Source organism: Solanum stenotomum, chromosome 1 (assembly GCF_019186545.1).
Source record: "Solanum stenotomum isolate F172 chromosome 1, ASM1918654v1, whole genome shotgun sequence".
Lineage (NCBI taxonomy): Eukaryota > Viridiplantae > Streptophyta > Magnoliopsida > Solanales > Solanaceae > Solanum > Solanum stenotomum.
Genome location: NC_064282.1, coordinates 98,701,542 through 98,711,396, shown reverse-complemented (window position 1 = coordinate 98,711,396; position 9,855 = coordinate 98,701,542). Strand labels below are relative to the sequence as shown.

The following is a 9,855-nucleotide window of genomic DNA, read 5'->3' as shown; positions in this document are numbered from 1 at the left end:
GCTCTCATCTCTTCTTCATTATAATAGGTGATGATTAACAATATGAATCTAGTGGTGACAATGGTTCTGGATTGTATGGGACATCCCCATCCTGGAGTCAGATTCGCCTCCATGGAAGCAATTCATCAGTTTTTGCGTTTCATGTGTCCCCATTTTCAAGAACAATGTCATCACCAAGTAGTGCCGGCATTAATTAAAGCTATGGATGATGACAGTGTACAAGTGCAGGTCTGTATGTACTACGATGATATGAACTCCTTTGGATGCTAGTATCATATGTCCCAAATTACAGTTGCAAAATTTTCTTACTGAACCTTCTCAATGGGCTTAACTTTAACTTTATTAGATTTAATCCCTGCTCTAACTTTACTATCTTCATATTTTCCTAGGTCAAGGTCATACTCGCGGTCTGGGGCTTCCTTCGCGTTGGCACGCCTGAATATTTGACACTTTACATCCATGGATTACACAATAAATTGCTTCAACTGTCGTCACATACTGTTGCGGTGGTACGTATTGTAGACTAAATGCAAGAGAAATCAGATCATTTTCTTGAACAATGAACAGACAATATTACGAATACATTAAGGGAAACAACCATAATTTCCAAGTTCCCAATATAATTATCCCGCCCTCCTTTATAAATTCAAAGTTTGTTACTCCCTTGAATGTCCTTGAGGTCTTTACTTGCCTGATTTATTTTTTTTGTTTTTGACATGAAAGGTCCAAAAATCAGCGTCACTTGTACTCGATCGTTTGCCTGAGCATTTTAAGGTATTACCTAGTAATTTTGCTTCAACTTTTATTAAGAGTATGTTGTATTAAGCTGGTTATATATATATTAATATTAACATTACTTCAACAGGAGTTCTATGGGAACAACTACGAATCTATTAAACCACTTTGGAAAGCTTCCCTGGTAGAAGCAAATTTTCCAAGTAAAGATGTAGAGATGATCATGTCAATGCGCAAACCTGGCAGTTCGGTATTTCCAAAACAGGTCTTCCACCAGTTATACCAAATGGATTCTATACATCTCACTGAACTTAGAGCTTATTGTTTATTCGTTATCTATTTTTCTGTTGTTGTCATAATGTCACAATAAGATTATGGAAGCAGTTATATCATTACAAGGATCACAAGAGGATGATGAGGATGCAAATACTATCTTCAAGCTACAGGTATGTATTGCTGAGAATATCGTTAACTAATAAAAATGTGTTTTCTCTAATAGCTTAAGCTTTTAGATGAGATGGTCACACACTTCACATGTTATCAGAGCAGGCAGAGGCCCTGGGATCAAATCTCTTCGCCACCTTTCAAATTAAAAAGAATTTCCACGTGCTAATCAGTCAGACATTCTTTCAAGATTGGTCTCTCTATATTTCTTGATCTCATTGCAGGCTATTAGTGTAATTTGTGAGGACAGAGGGAAAGATTTTCTTCCTTGCACCAGCATTGTCATGCCCCTTTTGTTTCAATGTGCTCAACTCGAATCTGATAAAATCATATTATCTCCAGATTCAGACCATACTTGTTTAGCTGATAATAGGTACGCCTTTTTGTCTGATTAATGCTCAGAGTGATCGCCTTTTTATGTACATTATAACATCTTGCAGTATACACAGAGTCAAGGTTGGCAATTCAACGATATGTATAAAAGAAAGTTCCCTAAAGAAGAAAGCTTTAGCATGTAAAGCCCTAGTCATGGTTGCTTACAAATCGGAGGAAGAGTTTTACCCATGGATTTTCCAGGTTGTCACACTTGGACTTCTCTCTTTTTCTTTCTTTCTACCCGTGCTTTTGATCGCGAACTGAAAATTTGACAAGTGGTTTCAAAGGCCTAATGCTTGATAAATGATACAGACTGCTTCAATTTTATTTCCACTTTTGAAATTCCATTTCAAAGAGGTCAGGTTCCATACAGTTGAAGGTGAGATTTCTCAGGATTTCACATAGTTAATTTCTCCGTCTTTTATAACTATCTGATCACCGCCAAGACTTTTTAATTTGTAATGTTTATAGCGATGAAGCACCTTTTGCAATCTGCTAAACTGGCTGATGAGAAAGGGATTGCAAAAGGTGAAAGCCATTCGGATTTCAAGCAGTTTTCAGACAGTATAATACTGAATTTGGTGGAAGCTTTGCATGAGGTTTACTTTTAACATTAAGCTTCTTCTATTTGGATAATGAGAAAGTAACACTTTGATTTCTATATAATGCAGGGGCTTGAAACAGAGATATATGCACATATGTTGAATACATTACGACTGTGCCTTCAGGTTCGTGATCTTTAAACACTGCTTATTTGTTTTGATCCAAAGTTTTCAGTGTTTCACTATGAGCTAGGTATGAAGTTTTTGGAACTGTTTCCTTTAAGTCTATTGCTTAAAATGTTCCATTAGTATCATCAAAGTGAGAAACTAGCAATGGTGACAACAATCGAGTTAGAATGGCAAAATAGGATTTTTCAGGTTGTATATGGTCCTTGTGTTTCTTCTTTCAGATATGTGGACCACTTCTCAATGAAGATCAGCTTCGTCCGGTCGTGGATGAGATAAAGCATGTCATTACAGAAAATTTAAATAGCCAAGGAAAACTCACAGAGAGAGAAAAAACAGAAGACTTCGATGCTGAGGAAGCTGAATTGCTGAGAGGGGAAAAACATCGACAAGATAAAATATTTGTCCTTGTATGTTCTATTTTAAAACAGGAACTAAAGTGATACACTGTTGTCTTTATATATTCAAGCATTTTCGCTTTGGTTCTGCTGTTATTCTTGAACAGGCTGGTCGCATATTACGTAGACTAATCGAATCATTCAAGGTTGTTTTCTTGCCTTACTTTGACGAGCTATCATTATATCTGATTCCGATGTGGGTAAGTTCATTGACACTATTGTAACATGACGTTAGTTTATCATTATTCATATCTAGCATATCTTATTGTTTCCGATTTTAAGGGCAAAGAAATGACAATTCGAGAGAGATGTACATCACTTTTTATCTTTGATGGTCTTGTGAAGCATTGCTCTGAAGCAGCTCTAAAGTGAGTTTAATTTATCTGTATGAGTTTTTCTTAAATTATTGAGGTGTCACCATTTTGATAAATCACTTACTTCCTATGCCAACTAGGTACTGTGATGTATTTCTACCTTTGCTTCTGAAAGCAAGCAATGACGAAAACCCAACAGTTAGACAGGTTTGGATCATCGTGACTGCTTACATTCCTGTTACTCAAGTTGGTTGCTCACAGTATGGTTTAACCAAAACACCAATGACTTCATGTTCAGAATGCTCTATATGGACTTGGGCTTTATGCAGAATATCATGGTTCTGTTTTCAAACCTTTTGTTAGAGGTATTAATATTATTGAATGTGATACTTCTAATCAAGCAAGTGTTTTTGCTAACTTACGCGTTTATGTTCAGAGGCTATGTCACGGATCAATGTAGTGATAATGCATTTACGTGCTCGTGAACCTGAGAATGAACATGCATATGATAATGCTGTTTCTACCCTTGGTAAAATATTTCAGTTTCATCGAGAACTTATCGACTCAGCCCAGGTTTGTCCTTCTCAGAATCCCTAATGTTAAGTCTTGTTATAATTTCTTCACAATTGTTATTCTGAATCCTGGTGTAGGTCATTCCCATTTGGTTGAATTGCCTGCCTATAAAAGGTGACCTTGATGAAGCCAAATATGTTCATGGTCAACTGTGTTCCATGGTTGAAAGGTATTGGATTTGTTTGCAAACTCTAATATGTTATATCTTCATAAAATGCAGGATTATTTTATCCCACATTTAGTTGAAAGTATTATGTAATCATAAGACTATTTATATCTTAGTGATGTGATAAGTTATTTCATTTCGAAATAGTTGATGTCACGATAACTTATTCCAAACCAAACGACCCCTTAATGATTTATCAAATTTTCTCAATTGCAGGTCAGATAGAGAACTTTTGGGTTCCAATTATGAACACTTCCCAAAAATTATGTCAGTTTTTGCAGAGGTTAGTTCCATATCAGAATCTATAGATGCATGTCCGAGTTCAGTTGTTTCACGACATATTTTTGAATCAAATTATTAACTGAAGGCATTTTTGTTCGATTTCGCTTTTTAAGATTCTATGTGGTGGAAAACATCTTGCTACAGAAGAAACAACAAAGTGTATGATTAATCTGTTGAGGAATCTTCTTAAAGAACTACCACCAGACACTTTGACATCAGCATGGTCATTGATATTGCCTCAGCAAGAAATGGAACTAAAAGCCATTTTATTTCCTGGAATACTTCATGTGGTACGTTTTCACAACAAAACATTTTGTATGCTTGACACTGATACCAATGAAAGCTCTCCCCCTTACTCTTTACCATCCAAAATTGTCAAACTTCTTGAGGAAGAACACCAGAAAAATAGTATTATTGTTCCACAAATGTAACTTATAAACCATAAATTGTTTCTTTAAAGTTTTGTATCATTTAAGTATACAAGATGATACTATAGTTGATTTGTGGGGAATTGAATATGTAATTATCATTAGACTATCTATTTTATATCTTTTTACGATTTATCTATCCATTTGGAATTTCTTTATTTTAATTTTTCATAAGTTGAAATTCATATTGTGGCATATAATTTAAATAATTATTTATTAAAATTAAACAAGTCAAACCTTAAGGACCTAAAATCTAAACCTAACGGCATAAACCATAAACCCTAAGGGGTCGTTTGGTGTGAAAGATAACTTTAAATAGTCCTGCGATTAAATTATAATGTCACTAAATTTGTTGTTTGATTGGCAATTTCGTGATAACTTATCTCATGATTAATAATTAATACAAGGATAAATTATCCCTTCCCTTGGATGGTACAATAATCCCGAGACAACTTATCACAAGATAAAAATACTAAATGACAAAAATATCTTTTTAAACACTTTTTATACATTACTTTTCATATTCATGAACGGTATTTTTGTAAGCATATATGTTGTTCTTAAGATTTATTATTTTGAATACAACAAACCAAAAATTCAATAAAAAATAATATCAATATAACTTATTCCATCATAACTTGAATTCAAACCAAACGACTGCACCTTAGAGCCCAAAAAATAAACTCAAAACTCAAAATCATAAACCCTAAACCTTAAACCTTAGGCCTCAACCTTAAAGTCTAAACCATAAACCCAAAACTCAAAAGCTTGGGGCCTAAAACCTAAGATTTATGATTTATGGTTTAGGATTTAGGATTTAGACTCTTTAAGATTTATATTTTCGGGGTTATAGTTTATAGTTTTGACTATAAGATTTAGGATTTAAGATTTATAATTTTAGAGTTTAGGCCTTATGGTTAAGTGTTTAGAGATGAAGATTTATAATTCATGTATAAATTAAAATAGGATTAATTACTTGAGTGGATCCTTTTTAAAAAATAATTACTTATTTTAGACATACTCTTTAATTATTACCATTTATAGCATATAAAACAATACTATATATCTTATTACATTTTTCTTTCTCTCGCCTCTTTCTCTTTTTTGTCTCTCAGCTTTTAAATTTTTCACTCTTTCTCGCTCCTTTCTTTTTGTTGCTCTTTCTCTCTTACTTTCTTTTTGCTGTTTTTTCTTCTTTTGTTTTCCTTTTGCTGCTCTTTTTCTCTCTCTTTCTGTTGCTTTTTTTTTCTTTTGTTTCTCTCTCTACTTTCTTTCGTAGAGTAGTCAATGATTCGTAGAATGAATAAAATTTGTATCAATAGTTAATTAATTAAACAAATAATTTAATCATTACAAATGAAGAGACATAATAAATTACAAAATGAATTAAACTTGAATTAAAAATGTATTACACACATTTAAAGTTGAATTCAAAATATATTACACACAATGATCTATAGAGTAAATTAAACTTGTATTAATAATGAATTAAACAAGTAATCCAATAGTACCAAATAAATAAAAAAATTGCAACATAAATGAAATTGCTTTAAAATTGTATTACACAATATTTAAAGTTGAATTAGAAGAGATAATTAAGAATGAATGAAAAACGTAACTAACAAAAGACAAGACAACGATCTATAAACTGAATTAAACTCATATTATTCATGAATAAAACTTATATCATATGTATCTTATAAATTATCTTTGCTTTTATCACTGAGAAAATGAGTGATAGTTGCAATATGTATTAAAAATGTATTGTACATGTCTTATAAATGTATTATTAGTGTGTTACCTAAATTATTCTTGTTGGTATCCATAAGAAATGAGGGAAGTGTGCAATATGTATTAGAAATGTATTATTCATAAATAAAACATGTATTATATGTGTCTTATAAATTACTTTTGGTTTGTATCACTAAGAATGTGAGTGATGTTTGCAATATGTATTAAAAATGTATTGTGCATGTATTATAAGTGTGTTACCTAAATTATTTTAGCTGATATCATTAAAAAGGGAATGGAGTTTGCAATATGTATTATAAATGTAGGATGTATTGTTCATGATTTTAATACAACAATTATGAAACATATCTAATACAACTTTAATACAAATGTGATATAATTCCGTAAACTTCATCCTTTTCGAGCTTCAATCCAATTTTTTTCCTAAAATCAATTCCAAGCTTAACCAAACCCTCTTAAAATTGTGATATAAACTCCAAACGATATTTTCAACTATTTGTAGGAACAACCTATCAAAACTAATCGCAAACGAAAGAGCAGTAAATGATTCGTAGACTGAATAAAACTTGTATCAATAATTAATTAGACAAGTAATCTAATTGTAACAAATGAAGAAACATAATAAACTGCCAAATGAATTAAACTTGAATGAAAAATGTATTACACACATATTAAAGTTGAATTAAAAGTGAATTAAACATGAATGCAAAATGTAGCAAACGAAAGAGCATTATGTGATTTGTAAACTGAATAAAACTTGTATTAATAATGAATTAAAGAAGTAATTCAATCATAACAAATCAACCAATAAACTGCAAAATGAATTAACTTGTATTAAAAGTGCATACACAAATATTAAAGTTGAATTAAGCATGGATAAAAAATGTAACTAATAAAACACCAGATAATGATCTATAGAGTGAATTAAACGTATATCAATAATGAATTAAACAAGTAATCCAACAGTAACAAATAATAAACTACAAAAAACAAAATTGCATTAAAAGTGTATTACACAATATTAAAGTTGAATTAGAAGAGAAAATTAACAATAAATGAAAAACGTATCTAACGAAAGACAAGACAATAATCTATAGACTGAATTAAACTTGTATTATTCATGAATAAAACATGTATTATATGTGTCTTATAAATTATTTTAGTTTGTATCACTAAGAACATGAGTGATGTTTGCAATATGTATTACAAATGTATTGTGCATATGTTATAAATGTATTACAAGTGTGTTACTTAAATTATTTTGGTTGATATCACTAAAAAAGGAGTGAAGTTTCTAATATGTATTATAAATGTATTGTTCATGATTTTAATACAATTATGAAACATATCTAATACAACTTTAATACAATCGCGATACCGTTCCATAAACTTCACCTTTTTCAAGTTTCAATCTAATATTTCTCCTAAAATCAATTATAATCTTAACCAAACCCTCTTAAAATTGGGATATAAACTCCAAACGACATTTTCAATTATTTGTAGGAACAACCTAACTAAACTAATCACAAATTCGTAAAATTCAAATAATGAATTCAAAATTTGAATCTTTATAATGAGCATCAATGGTGAACTCTTGTTTCTATAATTTTAAAGATTTGAAATTTCTACTTGAGAACATGATATTGTACAATTTTTTGATTTTTCTATTCCTCTTCTCATTGTGTTTTTGGATAACAATAGTGAAATATGGGCAAAAACTGATTTAAAAACAGTTATTTAAATGAAAATTTCAAAAAAAAAAAAGAAGAATAAAAAAAAAGAAGGAAGAGAAACAAGGACACAGAAAGAGACGACGAAGAAGAAAAAAAAAGAGGAGGAGAAAAAGGACAGAGAAAGAGGCGAAAGAAGATAAACAATACAATTTTTTAATTCTAAAAAATTGTTATATTTAGTTAGAAAAATTGTATTGCTATAGATGGTAAATATTTTTTTAATATTGCATATTTATGTGATTTACCCATTAAAATATAGGGTTTAGGCCCAAGGTTCATATGGTTATTTGAGGTCAGGACAAATTACTTAAATACACAACATTACTTTACCTATTCTCAATATTTCCCTACTCTTTTACGAAAATACAAAAATCCCTTATTTTCCCCCAATTCAACTTAACCGGATACTTTATTAGTTTAAGTATCTGCCCGTTATTAATTAAAGTATCCGCGCTGCTATATTATTGCATCCGCCCGTTAATTTAAGTATCCGCCCGTTATTAATTAAAGTATCCGTGCCAACAACTTAATAATTTAAGTATCCGCCCTTTATTAATTAAAGTATCCGCGCTGCTATATTATGTATCCGAAAGACACTAAAAAAGGGATTTTTGGTAATAAATGAAAGAGTAGGGATATGAAGTAATTTCTTTCTTATACTATGTGATTTGCCTAATTTTTACCTCTAAACTTTAAGATTAAAAATACAGAATTTGAACATTACAATAAATAATTATGTAGTACCCCAACGTCCAAATACACCACAAAAATTAGATGCAGAGGATAGCGAGGGGAACATTATTATAGCTTCACTTGCTAAAGTACCACACCATAAAAGTGTAATCCACAAAATATAATTAGCAAAGCATAGTACAATTAACAACAACATACCCAATAAAATTCCCGCAAATCTACGCAAATCATTACAGGTCCCTTAGATGTTCAATTAATTCTTCGCAAATCATTACAGGTCTGTAACTGTAAAAATTAATCATCATTGTTGTTTTCATATAGGCATAATACATGAAGAGGACCTTTAACTTGGCATCAATTCACAACTATGACCTTAAACTTTGCTAGTGCACAAGTAGGCACTTCAACTATCCAAAAATTTAACAATTAAACACTCTAATCCTACATGGCAAAGTGCGTGAAACACACTTCAATTAGGCGCGTCAGTGGTAAAAATAAAGGCGCCCAACAGTAAAAAAATGCTTAAATGACACTTGTACCCTTAATGAATCTCTTATATATATATATTTCCCTTTTTTAAATCAAAATCTCACTTTACTCTCTTCTTTCTAATTTCTTCAACAGCTTTTTGCCATTTTCCTCTCTTTCTTCAACAATTTTACCATTGATTCGAAGGATGAAATGTAGGAACTTAGGGTTAGGATTTTGTAAAGAAGAAAGAGGAAAACGTTGTTCTCCGTTCTAAGCATAGGATCAGAGTTGTTAATTGATATTTATTTTGTTTTTATTTTCAGTTTTTTAATTGAAAAATTCATGTGTATTTATTTTAATTAGTTGGCAGCCACGTAGAAGCATTTGCATATCGCGCACTTTGCCTGGGATATACGAGTGTTTAATTGTTTAAATTTGTGATAGTTAAAGTGCCTACTTGTGCACTGGCAAAGTTTAGGGTCATAGTTGTGAATTGATGCCAAGTTAAAGGTCCTCTTTATGTATTATGCCTATTTATTTTGTTTTTATTTTCTATTTTTTAATTGAAAAATCCACGTGTAATTATTTTAATTAGTTGGCAGCCACGTAGAAGCACTTGCATATCACGCACTTTGCCTGGGATATACGAGTGTTTAATTGTTTAAATTTGTGATAGTTAAAGTGCCTACTTGTGCACTGGCAAAGTTTAGGGTCATAGTTGTGAATTGATGCCAAGTTAAAGGTCCTCTTTATGTATTATGCC

At 31.1% G+C, this 9,855-nt stretch overlaps 2 protein-coding genes and 1 non-coding gene across 3 annotated transcripts in view; 1 reads left to right on the top strand and 2 right to left on the bottom strand.

Moving 5' to 3' along the window:
* LOC125860300 (uncharacterized) overlaps positions 1 to 4,572 on the top strand; it is a 48,591-nt gene extending 44,019 nt beyond the window's left edge. The window contains exons 11-19 of the mRNA XM_049540232.1: positions 2,507 to 2,692; positions 2,788 to 2,880; positions 2,963 to 3,048; positions 3,135 to 3,201; positions 3,293 to 3,359; positions 3,431 to 3,567; positions 3,645 to 3,736; positions 3,950 to 4,016; positions 4,129 to 4,572. Of these exons, the coding sequence (XP_049396189.1) occupies positions 2,507 to 2,692; positions 2,788 to 2,880; positions 2,963 to 3,048; positions 3,135 to 3,201; positions 3,293 to 3,359; positions 3,431 to 3,567; positions 3,645 to 3,736; positions 3,950 to 4,016; positions 4,129 to 4,446 (1,113 nt within the window). The 3' untranslated portion in view covers positions 4,447 to 4,572. The remainder of the gene's footprint in view (positions 1 to 2,506; positions 2,693 to 2,787; positions 2,881 to 2,962; positions 3,049 to 3,134; positions 3,202 to 3,292; positions 3,360 to 3,430; positions 3,568 to 3,644; positions 3,737 to 3,949; positions 4,017 to 4,128) is intronic.
* Positions 4,573 to 8,661: 4,089 nt separating this feature from the next.
* Positions 8,662 to 8,797, bottom strand: LOC125854069 (small nucleolar RNA snoR136). Its single transcript, XR_007445360.1, has one exon. It is a non-coding gene; the product is annotated as a small nucleolar RNA snoR136 (small nucleolar RNA).
* Positions 8,798 to 9,447: 650 nt separating this feature from the next.
* Positions 9,448 to 9,855, bottom strand: part of LOC125860291 (putative late blight resistance protein homolog R1B-17) — a 5,388-nt gene continuing 4,980 nt past the window's right edge. Inside the window, exon 3 of the mRNA XM_049540221.1 lies at positions 9,448 to 9,496. Coding sequence (XP_049396178.1) covers positions 9,448 to 9,496 — 49 coding nt within the window. The remainder of the gene's footprint in view (positions 9,497 to 9,855) is intronic.